At 36.4% G+C, this 23,319-nt stretch overlaps 1 protein-coding gene across 1 annotated transcript; it reads right to left on the reverse strand.

Moving 5' to 3' along the window:
• Positions 1 to 1,362: 1,362 nt before the first annotated feature.
• LOC122563219 (suppressor of cytokine signaling 2-like) lies at positions 1,363 to 21,132 on the reverse strand. The gene is made up of 3 exons (XM_043716796.1): positions 20,567 to 21,132; positions 19,726 to 19,949; positions 1,363 to 8,733 (listed from the first exon to the last, which is right to left on the reverse strand). The coding sequence occupies exons 2-3, from the start codon at positions 19,853 to 19,855 to the stop codon at positions 8,261 to 8,263; spliced, it is 603 nt and encodes a 200-aa protein (XP_043572731.1). The 5' UTR covers positions 19,856 to 19,949; positions 20,567 to 21,132; the 3' UTR covers positions 1,363 to 8,260.
• Between the last annotated feature and the right edge of the window lie 2,187 nt (positions 21,133 to 23,319).

Here is a 23,319-nt window from a genome sequence, read left to right on the forward strand (position 1 = left end):
AGTCATTAGGTCCAAGATAATTAATTTTGTACATCTAGAATATTTTATAACTAAAGAATTGCTACTTATCAGCATTTCTATTTAGAGAACTCATGGTCTGCATGCTCAGCAGCTTGTAGTTGACAGATGTATGACTTTGAAGGTGGAAAATTACAGTCTTTGAGATAACTGTTGAGTGTATTCTGACACAGTATGCAAACTTAAGGGGGTTTCTCCAGATAAAACACAGGTGGATTAAAATTCCTTGGACACAGTATTCCTTGCAATCAGTATGATTGTTTACAAATAGTATTAATATCCTTTTTGGATTGAATCAATCTATTTGTGGAGTGAAAAGAAATGCAGGCATATAAAACTGCCATCCATGACGTATCAAAATGGTCTGTTATTACACATAACATTTCTGATGCAGTTTTCTGTCACTAATGCACTCAGGAATAATATGTGCGAGAATACTGTCTGTCTACCAAATCGTGTCAGACTTTAACATTAAATATAACATATTTCTCTCAAATGCAGTGCTTCTGAATACTATTTCTTTCATGTTTAATCTGGTGGTCTAATGAAAAATTTGATTTTAAAACATGTATTTTTAAAGTTTACACGTTTTATCATTAAGGTACAATAAGGGGAAAAATATCATTTTTGGGACTTATTTTTGGTATGGACTAAGCTTTGGGAAATTTGATTTAACATCCTTAGTTTTTCTATGCTGTCAGAAATCATTAAGATCAAATTCAACAATAATTTATTGCCACTTACAACAGCTTCTATCTGCATCCATTCTGTATCACCAAATAGAATAAAAGCGAAATATCTTTGCTATTTTGTAGACTGTCTGGAGTAATATTGATTGATGATTGAAGCACCCATACATAACAACCACAATTATCAGTGTGCTCCTGCGAAGATAGGGCTTCATATTAGTCAACAGTAGCGTCAGTTGTTTGGGTACAACAGATTCAAATGGCAACTAGCAATCAGAAAAATACAAAAACAAACAGAAATTTCAATGTATCATACCTTCTCTGCATAGTTTACCCACATTTGAAAACATAATTTTGCTTTTAAAATTACAAAGGTTGTTAGGAGATTAGCTTCAATGTGGTATCCTTGAGGAGCTTCAAGTACTTTGAATATTGAATTATTCGAAATAAAATCCAAAAGGATGCTAATACCAGTCAGTGGTAGGTAATCAATCATTAATTGAAACAGTAGTTGATAATAGTTCAGAGTATGGTGCTGGAAAAGCACAGCAGATCAGGCAGCATCCAAGGAGCAGGAAAATCGATGTTTTGGGCAAAAGCTCTTCATCATTCCTGAAACATCGATTTTCCTGCTCCTCGGATACTGTCTGACCTGCTATGCTTTTCCAGCACCACATCTCGACTTTAATCTCCAGCATCAGCAGTCCTCACTTTCACCTAGTAGTTGATAATCGTTAACCACCTCGGGGCACAGCATTGATGCAATTATAAAAGTGTTCCTAACATTCAACACGACTTTCTTGAAAATTTTACATACAGTTATAGGTTCCAAATAAATAAAGTACTCCCCAATGCAAACTATTATGCTTTAAATCAATCTTATTCATAAATACAGAATAAATTTCAATTTTGCTATTCATCCTGCAAGTTAATAACTTGTCAACAATTCAGCAGTATTGAAATTATTGCTTTCAATTTCCATTCAATTTGCTTGTCTTTCTTTCTAAGCATCATCCTCTAATTAGGAAGCCATTCGCTAGAAACTTAAATTTCTTTGATGAGAAATTCAAGCAGATGAGCTGTATAATGCCAACTTGCTGACTTCATTTCTACCTTGTCCCAAATTGGAATATATTACCATTATGAGCTATTTGGTACTGGAGTAAAAATGCAGCCTCAAACTGAAAGCAAACATTGCCACACACAAAATAGGCCAGAACTATATGTATTTATTGGGTGAATTTGCAGCCTTCAGTTTTTCATAAAAATCCACTCTAAGATAATAATGTAACTTTGCCAATAGGAATTATTCCCAGCTATTTAGCAAAACATTTTAAGACATTAATTTTACTATATGTATGATAGACAGCACCACAATTCTTTCCCGTAATCTCTTGACCCACTTTGAGTATTTTTCCCTTAGATATTTGACCACATGAATTGTGTACAGGCATGTCACACTAGAATGCAACATCATAACTAAGAATATTGATGCCATATTTTTGGGATCCCTGAATAGCATATGACCTGGCCCTTGGTTATTTTACTCCTTGGTCAATATTAAGTAAGGTCTCACTTTTCTGAACTTTGACAAATTCTGAACTATCGTGGATTTCCTTTGATTGATAGCACCCTAAGTTACTCAAGCAACTTCCACAGGTTTATATATAAATGAAGACAGAAATTGTTAGAAATACTCAGGAGATCTGGAAGAGAGAAACAACAATTAAACATCTTAGATTGATGATGAAAGACCATTAATCAAAATGTTAACTCAAACTTTTCCTTTCTTCATAGACACTGCCAGACTTACTGAGCATTTCCAGCACTTCATTTTGATTTCATATTTTTGTACATGACTGATCAATCTTTAACTATGCATGAGGTAGAATTGATTTGGATTTTTCAGGGCTCTAATTCAATTTATATTTCTAGCAGAAGTCATTCTTTGTGCTTTTAGTCTGCGGAAGGACCACGGACAGCAGCCCCTTTTTTGGTTAAAATGTGGCATATTATTGCTTAAAAATGATCCCTAGCACCAGGTACCACATGATAAATGCAGGCAAGTTTATTCATCATTGGTCTATTTAAAATGCAAGTAACTATATTTTATCAAATAAATTATGAAAATGTTCATACTTTTGGAATCATAACTGCATTAATTAAAAAATATTCAATCTCACATATGAAAGCCAGATACACAATTTCTGACATGTACAATGGGTCAATATGGATGTGATTTCTCACTTCATGGAATATTTACCATTCCAAACATACTTAAGGAAACATTATAATCCCATTAAATGGCAGAAGCACTGATCTGCCTTAAATTCAATTTAGTCTACAATCCATTTTCAGAAATCTGATCTGGCTCCACTGAAGATGAACAGCAGAATTAATGTATGCAAAATGTAATGGCAATTTGAATTGGAGGCTTCTTTAAAATGTAGAGAAGACATATGAGAGATCAGAATATAGGATTTTCAACTGCAAAAAGGCTATTTACTAAGTAACATTGGACATCATGTTACAAAATACACTCATATTCTGATATTGCTGATCCTTTGGTCCACTGCCTTGAAATATTAAAAGCCAAAATGAGGAATATTTACTGGAGGGAGAGATGATATTTTACTTTCAAAGTACATGAAGGTTTTGGACATAACCATGGTTTGATTAATAACCATAGTAATAGTCATGTCCAAAGAAAAGTTTCAAAAGGAACATTTGCTTAATGATTCAACCTTCATTATTGAGAATATCAAATGGTCTTGCTTGTGATGATTTGTATTTCCCTATTTGCAGTCTACAAAGAAAGTGATACTAAAAATTGGTTATTTTAAATATATCTCATTTTCTGATGACATTACAATTACAGAGCAGCTTTTAATATTTAAGAATCATATCTATATATTTAATGATTAAACAAAGGATTTTAGTTCTGAGAACAGCATTTAATTTCCAAGTAAATGCAAAGCATTTTATTGCTTCCGAAGTCTTCATTTGAAGACAAATACATATTCGCCTGGAATAAATAAATAAATAAGTTTCTAACAATTATAAGATCTATATTATGGTAGTATTAACTAGGTCTCTAATCTCTGAAGAATGAACATATTTACAACAAGACAACCCATACTACTTTTCTAACAGCGCTCATTTAGTGCCTCTCATACTGGCCATTTGCTCCAGGCATGAAAAAAATGATTCAGCATGGAGGGGAAAAGGACCAGTCTCTCACAAATAGCAGGATGTACTACTCAAAAAAGTACTTTAATAATCATAGGACATGCTGAGGAGGAAGAGGTTTCAGAGATGTCAGATGTCATTCAAGGATTTCAATTAGGACTGCTGGAATGCATTTGACTAACTTTGAATTTCATAAACTTTCAATGCAAACACACACCTCTCATTTTATCTTTTGCAGTGAGATGATCACTGATTTAAAAAGGATTAGTTGCAATTTCAAAGTCATATCTTGTTTTATCTGTTCAAAAACACACAACTCTATGCTGGATATAATAATCATTACTTTACCAAGTACCTCAAAAATACATGAAATTGTCCTAGGAATTATCTAATTGATTTCTTCAGGAAATTCAGACATTTGGTTTGATTTCCTGATCACCCCTAGTCAGACACTACTGGAACTATTTCCACAACATGAAAGGGGATTCATAAAACAAATGATTTAAAGCTTAAAAGTGTATTTACATTTCACTTATTAGATGGACAATTGCTTTCTTTTCAACTTCCCTGCTCAAAGATTCTTAGGTACCAACATGTCCTCCTGTAACTTTAAGATCATTAACATAGTATTAAAGCTATTTTTCAAAATAAACAAAGGTCGTAATTTCAATTTTATAATCCATGCACAACAAATTGCACTAGCTTTCATATTTCCTATCTCACGTCTTTGTGAACTTAGATGCAACTGAAATCAAAATCTGCCAGAATCATTGCAATAGGACATATTTTAGAATGTTTTTTTTTGCATTTAAGTATTCCTTGATATAGTTAAGGGTGCAGTTTCATCAATACAACTAAAACAGAAGTGTCCATTTCTCATTGTGAGTAATCTGATTTTAAATAAAATCTTTTATTTTGAAATGGAATGTGTTTGTTACTGGCAAGGTGAGAATTTGTTGCCTATCCTTAATTGCCCTTGAACTTGCTCTGCTATTTCGGAGGGCAGTTACGAGTCAACCATGTTACTGAGAGTTGTAAGTCACATGTAGGCTATACAAAATAAGGACAGCAGATCTACTCTAAAAAAATACATTTATGAACCAATTGGTCTTTTAGGACAATGTTTACATGCTGACATTGAGACTAGCTTTTGTTTCCAGATATCGAATTCAAATTTCAACATCTACAATGGTGGCGATTTGAACCCATATCCCCAGAATATTAGCCTGATACCCTGGATTATTAATCTAGTGGCATTATCATTATGGGATCCCCTCCCATAACTGAAAATAACTGCTCAACATACAGCAAACCATGTACAAGATTAATTAGTGCAAAGTTGGTAGTTTTGTAGCAAACCGAAAAACAAATGTAAAATTATTCAGAACAGTGTGCGTGTGTCATTGACCTTAAAGATTTAACCTAAACTTTAAGAATCTCCTTAAAAGACTGCAAAAAGGCATAATCAGCAGTGATTAATTTAATCTGATTTGAGGGCAGAGCCACCTTTCTGTGTAATGCTTTTAAACTATCAGAGAAGATTGCGGAAACTCAATACGTTTTGGGAATAGGCTGTGGCTGGATTCTTCTATCCTTTGTAATTGTTTGGCCAACTTGTAATTCATAAATGGAGGTATCAAAATAAAAATCAGGAGAAGGACATGTTTTGTTGATTTTTTTTTCATTTAAACAATTCTGGCATTTAATAGAGATGACAAATTATTTTAATGTAATAATTTGTTCTGATATGCAGTGTACTGCCTAAAAAGATGGCACAACAGATTTCATAGTAACTTCACTAAACAGAATTTGATTAGGAAAACGTTGCAAGAACCTCCTTTCATGCTGTATAGTTTTATACTATTGTGATTATTGCTTTGCTGTTTGTTTTGCTAAGAGAAGTGTAGATTCAGTACTGTGGACTCATTCTCTCAGCTATACATCACATCACTCCCTTGTCAGACAAAGAGAAGTCCTACAAAATGACCCACTTTCATGAAAATTGAACAAGACATGTCTTTGATAACACTAAAACATTTGAAGTTAATGGTTTTTAAAAGTTGCTATTGAGAGAGTCGGTCATGCTGCAGTGGGCATGAACCCAAAATGGTGTCAGAATAACTGCCAGATGTGGTCTCCCACCATTTCCATTAAACAATGTCTGGCAGTATATGAGAAATTCTCATATCCAGTTGAAATAAAAATGTGCAGTGCAATTGAACCAAATAATGTAACCTAGCTAATAAAAATAAAAGTTTTAACTGAAACAGGGATGCCAGTAAAATATAGCATTCTTTCAAAGTGAGCATAGAGCCAGTGTTCAAATATAATCTTTTGTATTGTATCAGTATCTGGATAAATAAATATACAGTATAGTAAATATCCATCTGCTAAACCCAGAGGTAGGTGTAATAGAGTTTTTGTTGTAGGCTAAAACATTAGGATTTGAACAAGTCAATGATAGGTGGGGCTACACTTCTATAAATGGATCATAGTATACTACTGTTTGTGTGTTATAAGTAGCCAAAGATAGAACAAGCTTTGCAGGCTGAGTGACCTTTCCTTGTTCCATGGATTCTTAGGCATCAGCAAGCTAATTAGACAGCTGCATTTCTAATCTACAGATGCTCGTACATTATTGGCACTATTCCAATTACATTACAATAGAAAAACAGCTGCATGGTTCACCAATTCATTGATGGCATAATTCCAGTTTCACAATGCAATGCCATGGCCCAGATTTTGCAGTCAATAATGAAGGGACAGAGCTCACCAGTAACATCAAGTAAAGCCACCACAAAGAAATACTGGACTCTATAGCATTGGCTTCTTCTGAACAGATAGAATTGTGCCATCTAGAGTGTCAGGGGAAAGTGGAGGCATCAAGTTCACTAAGCGGTTGATTAAATCGACAAAATTATACAGGTAGTAAAGCCAAAGTAAAAGCAAGGCTTGGCATTTGCATTCTAACCATTGTAGAAAGATCAGATCAAAGAGTGGAATTACAATTAGGATTAAGGTAAAGCTGAAAACAATAAATATTTTAAACATTGCATACCTATGAAATTTTTAATTAAGGAATGCAGCAAACTAGATTCCACATATATGAAGTTAGATTATCAGGGCTAGAGATATTGTTTAGCAGAAATTATAATTTTGCATGTTATTAAAATCTTAGTGTTAACATTTTCATTATTTTTTCCAGCAAGAATAGTGCATAAGAAGTTGATGTTCATGCCAAATCACTGATTGCTTTGCCTGTATCTGCAAAGACTGCAACGGTGCACCAGTGCAGGATATGATTGACAACAAATTCTGCCTATTTGTGTTTAGCTGAGCATGTGCAGATACCAAAAGTTGCTGCCTGTCATGATGGTCAATGCTGGTGGTGTTGCCATCATTACAAACACTAACTTAGAGTCATACTCTAGACCAATTTGCTTTAGATAGATTCATTTTCTGGAAAAGTTAAATGCACAAGTGTTTTTTGCGCTCAATTATTTTGATTCATTTACTGAAAGATTTCAAATCACATTACACATAGCATTCTTAACCATTAAGAAGTGTTGCCTTTTCTGCAGGTTAATGTTAGCCAGTTGGCATATCATATAATCTTTTGCCTAATGTTTCAGCTTAAGTGGGCAAATGCTGCTAGTACAAGTTATCCATAAAATATAATACAGCAGGAAGAGAGATCAAATGTTGATTAACATTTCCCTCAACCTACAGTGAGAACTAAATCCTCCCATATACCAATCTGTTAGGAAGAAAGCCCACAGCTTGTCCATATGGGATGTGTATGAGTCACTTTGGGGAGCAGCAGGAAGCAGTGCTCTAACTTAATCAAAATGTCTAACTAAGCATTGTTGGCAGTTGAGCTGAAAGTTAGGTAACAACAAAGTTTGCTAATGATGCTCTCCTCAACATGACCTCTGGAATAGTTCACTGGGTTTTATCATTTGATTCCTTCCATTTTCAGCCAGTTGAAACATAAGAATCACCAAAAACCAAACTATTCTTCAAATACCACACTTCAAGAATGCATGTTGTATACAATGTGAAGTATACCGTGAAAAGCCACAGCTGTCAGAGGAAATATTGAACAAAAATCAAACGTTTACCATAATAACTCTGAAAGCTAAACTGATTGCTTCTACTAAGAAACTGTAAAATTTGTGTTTACATTAAGTTAAAGCAAACATGAAAATTATGGACAGTTTAATTCATTATCTATTAGGTGTGTTGCAATATAGCACCAAATCTCACTCAGTCGTTGACATGAAACAGTTGAATATTTCCTCCACGTAACAGGTCCCTCTGTCATTTATCATTGTCATTTTAGGAATGGTTATCTCTTAACTGAGTTACAAATGGAAGGGATATTCTAATAAATATTCCTTTAATCTAGTGGGCAAAGGAAGTTCTTGGATTGCCTTAGTACTTTTATTGATTATAATCCTACATAGATGTTGCAATGAAGGCGTTGCAATGTACAGGGGCTTAGTCAGTTTCAGGTGAATCACTGTATCTTTAGTCACTGGCGTAAGTGACTGGTCATGTGCAGTTTGGGTACTTTTAGACAACAAGACATAATGCTGGATAAGATCAACCACGTCTTCAAAATTCTTGAGCTTTGGTTTTGCCAAAACCACTGAATCAAAGCCAAACTTTCCCTCATTGTACTCAATACGAAGGTGTGCAGGTCCTGAGCTTGTTTTGACCGAAAGAGTCAGAAGATATTCTGGGTTGGAGCTATCCCGGATTAGAAATGTGCCTTCAGTGGTTTGATTCAGAATCTGTCGTGCTTCGATTGAGGTAAGTGCTCCCCAATACCAGCCTGGTTAGAGAAAGAACAAGGGTAGAGTGAATTACACATTTTATGTAATTGCATTGTAATCTGACTCAGGAGAACAAATCAAAGCAGGAATTATTTGTTCATTCAACAACATTTAATTTTCACAAGTTAAACTTTAATCAACACAAATGTAGTAAAAGGATTATAAAACCTATTCTGAAATAACAAAGAAGGCAAGTCAATCTACTCGAACTGAATTTATAAAATCCCATTTTTCTGTTTTCCCCTCACATGCTTTTAATTTTTTAATTACATTATTCAAAAGCTTGTAATAATTGATTTTGAATCAAACACACCCTATAGAAAAAAATGCACATTGCATTAGAACAATTCTTCCAAACTCCTGATTTCTGTGTGTAGTGCTTACTACAGCTATTGTCTTCAATGTATTTCTGAATAATGAAGATAGCTATTTACATTTAATTTGGGATGAATGCTGCCATTATCTTGCTAGCCCCTTTGAAGGATGTGAGGCCTGACACCTACGCACCCAACTCCAACCTGTCCCCGATATAGATAAGAGGCACGTAAGGCATTAGACAGCTCATCTGCCCTTAGGCCTATTCAGCCTTCAGGTATTCGCCACTTAGTTGCCTCAAAAGGTCTGCCCCACAATGTTTGGTCCATTAAGGAATAGCAAGCAGTCCAGCAGCTTTCACTGTACAGGCTGCCAGTGGGCAGAAAGGAGAGTACATGAAGTATGCCTCGTGCCCATTGGGGACCCCTCGGGTGATCATCGTACCTCTTTATCCCTTCCACAACATATAATCTCCATGGTCCCACCCCACTACCCCTCAAGGTTTAGATCCATCCAAATCCTCGCCTACCTGCGGCTCCAGGATCCACAGCATCTCATATTCAGAGACGATTTGATCTTGGACTGGTGGGCTTACAGAGCTGCTGGCCAATCAGATTGGCTGCAAGAGCTCTAGAGTAAGATTTCCTATCTCAGAGGGGTAGAGGTCCCACTTTTACCACGTATTATCACTGTGGAGCAGTGGATTTCTGGTCAGTGCAGTGCCAATAAACTTTTTGGCCAGGTGCCAGGTAATCTGTCATGTCAAAAAATTTGCCCTGTTATTGATTTCTGTTTCCATCAGAAATACCTCTGTCAATTTCACCCTCTGCAATTCTCAAATTGCAGAAAGTCAGCTCAAATCCTTTCTTGTAAGTCAGACTCCTTCTAACAGCTGACACTCTGGTAAACTTCCTTTCACATTTTCTCCAAAGTTAATGTACCTCTCCTGTAGTGAGGAACTCAATGCATCAAACTGCATTCCAGATTTAGTCTATCATTTTGTAAAGAGGCACAACATATGAGCATTTGAATTGGGAACAGAGGTATTTGGTTCAGTTCCTTGAACCTGCTTAGCCATTCAATAAGAACTTGGCTGATCTCTTTCCTGTTTTGCTTAATCCCTCTTGATAAGAAGCCCAAAATACCATTTTCTTTCATCAGGCGGTTTCTTTAACCCTCCCACTCATAACTAAGAACTTATTTATCTAAATGACTAGACTCTATAACATTTCCATTAAACCAAATCCTTAGCATTTACCACTTGCATTCTTTCATCATGTTCTCAAAATGTAATACCTCATCTCTGTTCTGTATTAAACTTTATCTGCCATTCATTGCTTGTTGTCACAGCCTCCACATTCATCTGTAATTTACTGTCTTCTCCCTCACAAACCAGATTCTTTATTTTATTTATGAAATGTAAGTAGTCACAATGCAAACCTTCTGAGCATCCCACTAACCAGTCTGAGAAGAACCACATCTAGAAAAGATGATTTAAGAACTTGAGGTGATCAAATTCATTATATTCAACTGATTTTTTTTTAGATTAGATTACTTACAGTGTGGAAACAGGCCCTTCGGCCCAACAAGTCCACACCGACCCGTATGTGGAACTAAGTATTGCTTACCACATACAATTTACAAAAGTGTTTATATTGTGGTGCTTTAGAGGAAAGCTGAACAGAGTTACTACATACAAAACAGAATGAGGCTAATTACAAACATGCCATTCATGGCAAGATTAACTCAACTTGTCCCATTTACCAGTTCTTTCCCCCTGGCCCTACAAATTTTCTTTCTTCAGGTGCTTATCCAAAGTATTGTGACCATTTATACATTATATATAGTAGAAAAATCTGGACTGCCAGAGAGAATGAGTGAGATGTGAAATTATTAAGAGTTTAAAATAGTAGCCTGGAGCTTACCAAGCTAAAGTATGAATTAATTTATTCCCTGTTAAATACTTGTAGTTATACATATATATGTTGTAGCTTTGTGTGGAAGCAGACTTACAGCAAATGTCTGTCAAAATAATCATTTGGTAAAAATACCTGAAAATGAACTGATGCAGACGATCGCGGCTTTTAAAACTAACAGAACAGCCAACAAAAACAGGTCATGCATGCTTTGGGTTACAGACATGTTTAGGAGGCTACAACCTAAAATTTAAAGTTAACTAATCAAATCGATTATCTTTCCTTGCTGTCATTGGATTTCCATTTGCCTCATGCTAAAAAGTGAATTTTTGGTGGAAAATTCCTGGAATGCTTTATCTGAAAACAGATGCTGCGCCACAATGTGTTGAAATAATACAAAAAAAAAGTATAATTATTATTTCCAGAGGTGCAGGCATGGCACACAGGCAAATAACAAACATAGCGAAATACTCTATCCTTTATGTGTTTGTATAGACAGCTGTTTCAACAATAATCTATTAGAAGAATGAAGCAAAAGTATAAACTTTGTATGCTTTTTAGAACATGATTAGTAGTGCAACTCTTACATTAATGAAAGTTTCACAAACTTATATGGATAGAGTCAAAATAAAGAGGTCCAGATGCACTATTAAGTTCCTACACAGAAAATGCACATAATTACCAACATGAAACAATGAACTTCATTTGAAAAGGATTAAAAAAAACTGAACAGAGTGCAACTATTTGTGCTTTGGAGGTTTGCCAATGTGAAAGTGGTATGGAGGAAGAGGGAATGCCAAGGTAGACAGTTATGAAAATGCACTGAGATGAAGGATGATAGTCCTACAAGCTTTGAAAATTCATCCAGTAATATCCATGTGGATGGGAACATCAAGGATACTTGCATCAATGTGAAAAACAAGACCTTCAACGGACAAATTATCTAAAAGTCCAACTCATCTTTGAGGAACACTGTGTCATCAGACCACACAGACAAACAGACAAACAGACAAGCAAAGCTCCAAGCAAGAATAACTACTGCACAACAAGAATGACATCATGCTAAAACATCTATGTTTAGCAAGACAACAACTTCATTCACATGTTATAGCAGCTGCCTGAAACACTCCCCAGCTGTTTACATAAGCAAAATGAAAGCAAAAAAAAAGATTGTCCAATAACTGAAGCCATCCATCCTGCAAAATTATCTTTTGTAAAGAGATAATGCAATCTCGATGAAATTATTCTGAAGATGGGAAATTTTACAACTTTGGAATAAACTTGAGTTTTTTCTCATTGATTTTTTAAAAAAGAAACGCTAAGCTGGACAGCCCACACAATGAGAGTTATTGTACTAACTGGATACATTTTAGGTAAATAGTTTTAAATAGATGATAGCATTCTATAGCAAGTTTAAAAATTGCCTTTCGATCCAAAACTTGGGCAGTTATGGCCTTACCATAATGGCTACTGACTGGCTTATCTCCAGTCTCAACAACACGATTTTCTGACCCACATATAACTAAATATAGTAAAGTGGGAGTAGGTTTTGGTCCTAAACCACATTTCAGTTTCAATGTTGTAAGACCAAATCTCTCTCACTGGTGTATACATTCACATTCACTCAGCAGACATCCCAGATATGAATTTAATGCCAAATTATAGGTAGCATATGTACAACTGCCACTGGAACAAAGCTAAGATTGTTCAAACCAATTTTAAACAACTAAAAAACTGTCCTGAAAGGCAACATAAATATACCAAAATAACAAAAGTGAGTTCAACGGTGCCATGAAGAATTGCCATTGGCAGTGATTAGGTAACATTGCATTTGACATTCCTGATTTGGTCATGGCCCAGCAGATTAATATTGCTGCTGCAAAGTATAAAATATTTAGATGGTCAGCTCCATTGTAGTGTCCTTACACAGGGTCAAATTGCATTATATTTTATGCTAAACATATAGTGGCATAGAAAGATTCCAGTTATTTATGGATCTGTCTACATAATGTATAAAACAGTAAAGAGCTAGGAATGGTACAATGTACACTTGCTGGTGTGTAACATAGTTATTGCATACTAGAATGATAAACATGTTGATGATATTTATTAATTCTAATGTATTAATGGATTCTTACAGTTTTAGATCATATTTAAGTTTATGCTTATATTTATGAGTGCCCTCTTTCTTCCCTGGCCCAAGAAACACGAGACATCAGAGTAAAATGTTAATTATAATTTGCCCTCCTATTATTTTTCAATCTCATGCAAAATTATTGATCTTGCCTGCAAAATACTTCCAGAGAGACTGGGCAATGTAGCCACCTGAGTATTCTTTACATACAAGGCTTGACTGCAAGACTTCAAAGTTTATTCAGTTATTGAGCACGTTGCAATGCATTGCCTAGCAGCAGTAAGTGAACATGGCTGAGGCAGACAAAACCAACTTTCTCTCCCTATTGAATAGCAGAAACCATGTGTACCTCAACTGTTCCTCTGGCAGGAAGCAGAGCAAACCTGGAAACTTCCCGAATTTTGTCACTCAATTCTGAGCCAAGTAATGTGTTAACCAATGACCGTTTCCAGGAGCTTGAGTGGTGCAAAAGTTTCCAAACAAAAAAAAATCTTATTCAATCTGTTCAGCTATGTTATTACGAAGTCTGGAGCAGGTAGGTCTTGAACCCAGGTCTCCTGGTCCAATTCTTATGGACACCATAAGAATTTCTACAGCCAACATTTTACTCTGATGCCTTGTGTTTCTAAGACGGGTGAAGAAACAGTGCACTCCCAAACCTTTGGAATAGGACATTTTATATTTATTGGTCTATTGCAATGTAAACTAAACCACAGAAATGGGTTTGAACACTGTACCGAACACTGATTTTGTTTTACCCTTGGAACTTACCATAAATTATTTCTCAGTAAAACATCACGGACCTTTAATTTGGGCCAACTGTAAAAAGTTATTTACAAGCCAGAAACTTGTTTTTGTCTCACCCTTTTAGTTTAGGAGTACGGTTTATTTATATTCATTATATCTTGAAAGGCAGGGCTAAGAGCTGGCTGATAAGAGTCTGAGAGTTCAATGCCACATAAGAAAGTCACATATACACAGTTACAATTGTGTGTCATCAAATTATCTAGGACAAATAACTACTTTTGACAATTGTAACCACCTCCTAGCACTATTTAAAAATAGCTGCCTTCCAAAAAAGACAAATATTGTAATCTATAGAATGCATTATCATGGAATGACTCTAGGAAGTCATTGATCACATGACTGGTCATGCCAACCCTTACACTACACTCGAATACCAACAGGGAACACACAAAACGATCATTTATATTTTACTGACTCTCTGCCCATTAATTCCTGTTTTTCTTTCCTTTAAAGCACTAATTTGTCTTTTCCAAGAATTCCACATTTTAGCTTTCTTTTTGACACATTTAATATTTTCTGCACATTCAATTCACAAACTACAGTTTCCCTAAAGTTAAACACAATTCATAAGACTTCCTTCCATTTTAAGCATACGGAAAATAAAAGAGTACAGCAGATGAGAAAAAGAATAAGGACACTTCAAGGCACATACTAAGACAGAAAATACTGGTAGTGACAATCAGTCAAGACAGTATCAGGCCAGCTTATTGGACACATGCAAGCTAAGCTTTACTGTTCAGTAAGTTTAAAAAAAATTAAACAAGAACCTTGTGTAATGGAGAGCTTGCATAAGCATTAGAGTTTTTTGGCTCTGTATTGCTGATTACTTTCCCAGTAACTTTTTTTGCCACGATAAAAAACAGCTTTATTATTTCATTCCATTGCTGTAACTGAGCTGCTATGAACTTTGATCTGTTTTTCCTAGAAACAGCCTGAGTTTGATGAAAAGGGAAAGTACTTTTTTCAATCAAGAATTAAAGGGTATTTCAATCAGAACAGTGATTCTTAGCACTGCAAAGTTAGATCAGAGTTTGATTAAAAGGGCCAGTAAGGACCAACTGAAAATTTACATAACACCATGGTTCTTTTCAAAGCAAAACACTGATTTTTTTTTCTCCCCCTCCGGTAACGAATGTTTTAGAACACCAGGATCCCTAGGCAAAAATAGTCCATGATCCATCTGGTTTACCTGATCCTGGAATCAACAGGATAGAGTGAAATAGAACTGTTCACTAACCATGGCAATCATAGTCAGTAACAAATCTAGATAGGAGATATCCGTTCTTTTTTTTAGGTACATAGTAGGTAGCCATAGTCCACTAGGGACCACAAGCATCCCTCTATTAGAAAGTTAAAAATCACACAACACCAGGTTATAGTCCAACAGGTTTAATTGGAAGCACACTAGCTTTCGGAGCACCACTCCTTCATCAGGTGATTGTGTGATCACCTGATGGAGTGGCGCTATGAAAGCTAGTGTGTTTCCAATTAAACCTATTGGACTATAACCTGGTGTTGTATAATTTTTAACTTTGTACACCCCAGTCCAACACCAGCATCTCCAAATCATCTCTATTAGAAACATTGGTTACATAGTTTGAGTGGCATATCATGCATGAAAAGGCAAGGAGGCAGTTCCCAATTCCTCAGGAAATGGGAGCCAAACTCAGGCCATTAGTATTATTGAGAACCATACACTATCCATTGAGCTAAACCAGCCAGCCCTATATCCCTTTACAATTCTTCAAAGTAACCAATAAATCTAAAGAATCAAACTAGAGCAAATTAAAACATGAAGACCCATTAAAGAGGAGGCTGACTACGTTGACAATAGATAACCACGTAGAGAGTAGTTTCACCCCATCAGTGAATTGAACTCTGGTCTCCTGGATTACAAATGGTACCAACCATTATATAAATTGAGAGCTCCTAGGACGCTACTTGTTGAACAAACACAAAAAGAGCCATCACTGAACTAAGTGTACAAATAATCATTCAATCAGTGCCCTTAATCTTAACCTTAATTTATACAATTAAAAGTGGAAAAAGCCCTTGAGGGAAAACTTTAGCAATCATATTCAAAAGCTTATTTATTCCCCAGACTAAGTCATGTCTCAAATTAGTCACCTATATTGTATTCATAATGATAATTTTCTGAAAACTATCAAAATTCTCTATGACAAATCAAAACTTTGTTTCCACTGTCTCCCTAAGAATTTTGTTTCATAGATTCAATCATTCTGTGATATAATGGGTCAGAACTTGCTGTCAAAATGATTGAGAGGCTAATGGTTCTCACCATCATATATGTGTAAGTAGAGCAATAAATTCAGGTGAAAGGGAGAGATGCAGTTAGACTAAAAGCTGTCTCCAAATTGCTCCACTTACTATTGAATTGCAAAATACAGCAACTTCACACAATAAATACAAACTTAGCTCATCACCAAAAATCAAGTTGGTATATTTCAGTTGGAGTACACTTTAATGTGTGATACATCGCTCTTGTGTGTCACTGTCAGTATATTTTTCTGGCTCTGAAATCTATTATTAAAAATGTACAGTCTCATTGCTTTAATTGTTGGACATTTTTAAAATGGAAAATTAAATAAAAAGCTTTTTTAACTTTTACTTTCAAGCTTTTCCTCTTCTCTCTTAATTTAGTCTTTCTTTACCTGATTTTGTATTGAATCTACCCACTCTTAAGTTACTCTTCCTCTTTGGTCCTTATACAGCTAATATAGCAATCCCGCAAATTGATTGGTTAAGGAGATACAGAGTTACTTGCCTCTTTATTCAAGTTTAAATGCTTAGCCTTTGTTACTGTGACTTTATCAGCTCATACCCTCAGCAACTTGCTACATGAGAACTTTATAAAACTAAACATGCAGAGGCAAGTCTAATGAATATACATACTATTAATTTTCTGTAGCAGTGAAAATATATCCAAATTTTTCTGCTGCAACATTTTGAATTTACACTCTTTCAGGTATAGACCACACCCTTAAGTTTTACTCAGTTGACAATAATGGTTGTGGTTTAAGATATCGAGTGATTTAGAATCCAAAGCAAAATATTCATTTTCTCCTAACCTTTGCTTTTGCAGTAATAACTTACTCAATTCTTATCATTGTTGCTCATAATCCAAACTATCTAGCTGCTCAATTATTCTGGTTGCCCGCTAGTGTATCCTTTCAACAGCAGCAAAATTATTTTTGTAGAGAAGTGTAAACTAGTAAAGCAAGTGCAGTTGCACCAATGATTTATATAACAGCAGAATTAACTCAAATTGACCTCTTAATTCATCCCTATATCTGATTTGCTTTTCTCACTCTCACCAAATATTGTTGCAATGGCTTAATTTAATTGTCTTTCATTTTCAACGTACATTATTTTACTATATTTGCATAATAATTTCTCCCTGGAATTTATGTCATGTGCATTTCTGTAACTCATCTGTCATTTGTCTGCTTTACTTCAGTTTTATCATGTTTATTTCAGAAATCTACCATCTGAAGTTGTACAACTTCTCAAAGTTTAGGACGTTGCAGTGTTAGGATTAAAAAGCAAATGTTTTAGTACTAAAGAGCCAACATCATAATGAGCCAAAAGTTCCAATCCGTGCTACATGCTTCTAGGATTCGAATTAATCAACTGCGAGTCAAAAGTAAACATTGTTCTCTTGACTCTTGGATCCACATCATTTATTAGGATGTTAAATAAAAGAGACAACCAAACTATTCTTTGCACTTCACTACTAATATGCTCTCAGGCCGATGACAATCTTTGATTTACTATCGTTTGGATTCTGATATACAGTAAACACAAAATGGGCTGGAGAAGCTCAGCCAATCTAGCAGCATAATTTTGCTCAACTTTTTGTTTTAATTCCCTATCTTTAGCATCCATAGCACTTTGCTTTCACATTTAGATTCTATCGGTCAAACAATTATGTAACAAATATAAAATATTCTCACTGAATTCTCATTTGTTTTTGGTACCAGCCTTGCAAATCAATTGCACTAATGACCTTACTGACATAAAAATACATCATATCTATTGCACAAGCTCATTTCCCAACAATGAAAACAAGACAGCAAATTTGATTGAGAAAAATTTCCTCTCTATTATCCCATAGTGTTTATGCTTTAGCTCCATTCATATATCCTCTTGGTATATTTAAGAAGAGTTTCTGAAAACTTAACCACAATAGATTTCCAACTCTCTGCTCTTTTGTTTTCTAGGTCAGATCTGCTGTATTATTTTAAAAATAGGTGATATGTAGGCCTTTCTGTACTCCCCAGGCATCTTTTCAGTATTCAGATATTGCTAGATTTTGTTTTAAATCTTTGGATTACCAGTTATCTTGTTATGCCCTACTCCATTTCTTGTTTTAATTTTTCTCTTAATAAAACAGACACTTTTATTACTGTAGCTCATTTCACTTGATACATTCAATTCAAAGTGTTTCTTTGCACACTCCAAACATGTCTTTTGGTATAGAATCTACTTGTATGAATGATAAAGAAATCATTTTGGGTAAATGAGGTAATATAATGAAACTGAACTGAATTCAGTCAAGATTGACATTTATGTGACCAAACTAATCATGCAAAACTTTTAAAAGTAGAACTACACAATTGTAATTTATTTTCCTTGTACAGAAATGAAACATTGACTGCATTCTCATAGAATTGTTCATGCCAGAGTTAAAATGAGATGCTGACATGTCATAAAATATTCCCTTCACTACCAAGTTGTAAACCAAATTGTGCTATTATAGCCAAGACTTTTTTGCATCATTTCCATTATTATGATACATTCAACAATATTTATGCTAGAACTACAAAACAAAAAATACAAAAAATGTGAAAGGTCTTTTACTCCAAATAATATTCATTGTTTACTTAGCCTCAGACAATGTTTTAACTCTAAATAACACTCATTGTTTACTTAGCCTCCGGCAATGTTGTTTATACTTTAAATTAATACTTTACACACAATTTTATGTCTCCACTTCGACACATGAATTGTGCTGTTTAATACTTTTTTACTAAGAAAGATTAGAATTGTTGCTTAGGTTCCTGTCATTTCCCATTTCAAATTAATATTTCATTTCATTTTTTTAATGATAGTGGATCAAGTAAAAATGCATCTTAACTCTACAGTGAGCTTCTAAAGATCTGTATGCTTTACATATCCTTAAGTAATGACATACAAAAGGTCCATTTTCCTGATTCCTTCGGCACATATTACTGTTCAAAATCAATAATAACATTACAATTGACAAAACTGGTGTTTTATTCTTTCTCAAATGACGAAAAAGATTTCTTCCTAAATATTTCTACTTCTCACGTTGAATATGAGTTAGTGGAACAAACACGAAAACTTATCCTTCAGACTTTTAGACGTAAAAGACAACCTTCGAATTTAAACACATGAGATACCATTCCAAAAAGATACAAACATTTTCACTGAAATTGCAATATTTACAAGAGAATATTTACTGTTCGCATTAACTGCCTTCTCCAACTACTAAATTTCTCTTGTAGATGTGGGTCGGAAATTAATTATTAAGCAGCGTTATGACGAGACACATCTGAGGTAAAGTATATTGCATTTTAACAAAAAGAAATTGTGAAAGTGTAAAAGAAGGGAGGGTTAAATATCGGGAACTATAGAAAAAAAAGACACTAGACATTCCGCTACGTTCAAATAGGCGAATTGACTCCAGTATTTTAAAACAGAACGTCATTCAAAAATTGACCTGCACGTCTACATGTATTCAAGATTAAAAATCCATATAATCACACTCAATGTACCTGTACGCTCCAAATGACTCATGGTGCAGGAGATACGAAACAAATCAGAATGTCCTTCCCGGAGGTCAACGGGGTCCTGAGGCGAATTGCCGGACGACAGCGGGGTTGCTACTTTCTCCTGGCAGATCATAGAGGTGACGAATTCAAATGACCACTGATCGTCCTTCAATCGAAGCGTCTACATCGGCCAGAAAAATAAAGGCTTTGTTCCCAGCACCCTGAATCTGGACAAAGAGAAAGCTGATCAATAGTGAAACTGGAGGAAACTCTTCCCACATTAAAGTTCATACAACGCGTTACTTCAAAATAAATCTTCCCACACGAACCGCAACATCTTTGCCGCCCGTAAATGTGACTAAACTCATTTATATTTTCTCCAGCATCTTTTCGAAATTGGGGTTCATTTTCCAACCTCGAGTCAAACAGCAGAGGCGTTTACTACAGCACTGACATTAATTTATGCAGGAGGGAGCGCAAAATGCTTTCGAGTAAAAATCCATCGTTCCGATATAAAAGAATCGCAATTGCCCGAAGCGTTTACTACGGCACTGACATTAACTTATGCAGGCAAAATAGTAAAATGTTTTTATGTACAAATCAATTGCACCAATAAAAAAAATCGCAATTGCCCAAAAATATTGAACATGAGCCTTCAGATCAGTTCCTGTACTCTCTGCTCGCTCAAAATGATATCCTACCACATTCGTTGTAACTCATTCATAAACACATAATTTACGTGAACTAATTGCCACCTCACTTTTCCCATCTCCTTACAGACTTGTTCATGCGAACCGAACGAATGAATTCTCTGTGTGCCCAACGATTGTAAAAGCGCACGCACCTTTTCGTTAATCGGAGCGTTTCCTGTTGTGCGAGCCCGGTTCAGTGGCTTCCAAACATCGTGCTGTGGCCGCGAACAAGCCCGCTCACCCCGAGTTAACTCCACTAACAGCAGCCAGTCACTAAATGAATCGATTCGGCCTGATTCAACCCTCTGGATCGTGACAGAGTTGAGGCACAGCGGGGCACGTACAAAAGAAAACGAAAATAGGGTGTGTGTGTGTATGTGTGTGGGGGGGTGGGGGGGATCTTTTGTTCGTCCCAGATTCTTAGAATTAATTTAACCCTTTGAACGAAAAGGGCAGCTTCATTTCTAAATCCACCCCCCCCCCCAACCAACCCCTCCTGATGCCTGGCACTTGCAGAGCACGCACAAGCCGTTTCCCTTTCGGGGCTTCTCTCAATGCACTGTTTCTCCTGTCAGGGGGAAGAAGGTGAAGGTTTTACAGTCGTATCTGTCAGCCACGGCGAACGTAGCCCTCCCTTCGTTAAAAAAGAGAAAATAACGAAAACAAAAAGCAGGAAATTTAATGTGTAAAGAGGTCACGTGACGATGGGGAGCAGACCTGAGTCTTCCCTCAGCTCGAATAGAAGCTCAGGTCCCCTCTGTTAGAGCATCACTGAACGTGTTAAAATCTCAAGGCACGCCTACGGGGCTCCAAAGCTTCCCGTTGAACTTCATGTTGTCTCTGTCTTCCTCCTCCTCTTCCCACCCCTCCAAATAAATACAAGCTGTGCATTTGGATGTCTCCACAGAATGGGTGACAAATAAATAAACTGTTGGATCGGAACCATCATTGATAAGTAAGGGCTGCAGCGTGCGGATGTGTGTTTTGCAACGTGGGATTCTACCGGGCGAAGTTCGCTTCGTTTCTGCAGCATGTTAATACACTCGATACAAGCATCTCATTTGATTGTGGATGGAGGTAGCCAGCAGCTCCAGGCCTCCTAGAGAAGGAGAAGGAGGAGGAGGAGGCGGCGGTGACTCGCGCTGCTTTCCAGGAACTTTCCAAGAACTCAAGTCACCTGCTCTTGTTGCCGTCTCACCGCCAGCCAATCAGCGGCGGATTAACCCCGCCTTCTATTGTGATGTCACAAAGGGCCGGGCGGGTTTCGCTCACGTCACTGGCGACATATTCCCTCCCTCTCCCCCTCCCCCACTTCCCCGGAAGAACCGTAGCCTCTCCCCTCGCCGCTGTGGTGAAGGGAAAGGGGCATAACCCTGTGCATTCGACCCCGGTAAACAAAGGGCTATCACCGCTTGAAGTCTCCGATGCTCCTTTTTTGAAAGGCTTAATCACGTCGCGGATATTTCCCCTTTTTTTTGTCGCTGAATCCTTCCTGAACTACCCTTGGTTTGCAAACCTAAATTTTCAATGCTGTTGACTGGGCATCGCGGACCCGAGGAGGATTTCGTCCCGTCGTTTCTCAGTTTTTGTTTTCAGCTCACAGGTAACAATTTTTCTACCGCCCCGTCCCCATTTGCTGCAGAAAGTTGCATCATGTGATCTCTACACAAAGGTAGTCTCGAATTTATGTTAAAACAAAAAAGTGAATACTGGCAGGGCACTGGGGACATGGTCGGTGAATGAGGCAAACGCAATTGCTCCTGGAAAGAGTGCAGCCTCGATAGCCTGAGCCACCGATGAGTCAGCGTTGTACAAATTGTGCTTGCAAATGAACTGTTGGGCGGCACCATCGAGTATTTACTTGTGGCATCAGCCGTTGTTTCAAATAATAGCTCGTCACCTGGTGGTTGAAAACATTCAATTCTGTATATTGTTAATGGTTTATATTTCTGCAGTATACGAGTTACACATTTTCTATTTAATAAATACTGGTGTATGTAAAATTTCAATGTGACTTCCTGCTGGATCACAAAGTATTACATTCTGATGTTTGAAATCCATATGGCTGAGAAAATAAACCTGTAATGCTATGCTGGGCAATAAAAACACAAATCATTGGAATAAATAGGGGCAAGAAGATTCGTATTTGGTTTATTCCGGATGTTGAATATTTTTGGTTCTCATGGAAAATACAATTTTTGGCTCTGCAGAGGTGTGTCTTGGAGAGCAGAGATGTTGACCTGACAACTCAATCTTGTATGGCATCTACTGCTAAGAAAACAGTGTTTTGTAAAATAACGTGGGTGGGGAACGGTGCTTGTTCTTCGCAGTAGGAGAGGGCGTTTCTTCACCTCGATATTGACGTCTAACTAGAAAATGAATAATAAACAACTGCCGATTTGACACCGACGGTGACTGGAACAGCGGGGGACTGTGGTGTCAGAGTTAAGTCTGAAAGTAACACGCCAACAAAACTGCCGCCAAGGAGCACCGTCCGTCAAAATACATCGAAGGTCCGTCTCGTGGCCTCAAAATGTGTGTCCTGCATGAGTAGGAAATGTTTTGGTTGCAACTGCAAGGAATGTCAAATTCCAATGTTTGCTTTTTTTTAATGCAAAAAATGATTTAGTACCTTGTGTATGTGCATAAAGACAATTTTTCTGTGAATAAAGTATGTTTTTGCAATAAAAAAGCTCTAAAATGTCACTCTGCTCAACATAGAGTAGAGAAAGGCAAATTGCATTAAGAGTTTATAAAATATGGACAAGCAAAGACGCAAGAAGCACAGTCAGGTCGCAAATGGAGCTGAAAAAGAGGAACTTTCAAAGGCCCAATCGAACAAAACTGGTGAGAATAACGGGTTATTCGCTGCATAAATGAGGCAGTGGGGAAGAGGTCGAGTTCA

The sequence above is a fragment of the Chiloscyllium plagiosum genome, chromosome 26 (assembly GCF_004010195.1).
Source record: "Chiloscyllium plagiosum isolate BGI_BamShark_2017 chromosome 26, ASM401019v2, whole genome shotgun sequence".
Lineage (NCBI taxonomy): Eukaryota > Metazoa > Chordata > Chondrichthyes > Orectolobiformes > Hemiscylliidae > Chiloscyllium > Chiloscyllium plagiosum.

What these genes read in the sequence shown, in the direction of transcription:
- LOC122563219 (XM_043716796.1), bottom strand. Translation starts at nt 19,855, where the DNA reads ATGATCTGCCAGGAGAAAGTAGCAACCCCGCTGTCGTCCGGCAATTCG. An exon ending in GAGTCATTTGGAGCGTACAG is followed by an intron (nt 8,734 to 19,725) that starts GTACATTGAGTG and finishes TTCTCTAACCAG; the next exon opens with GCTGGTATTGGGGAGCACTT.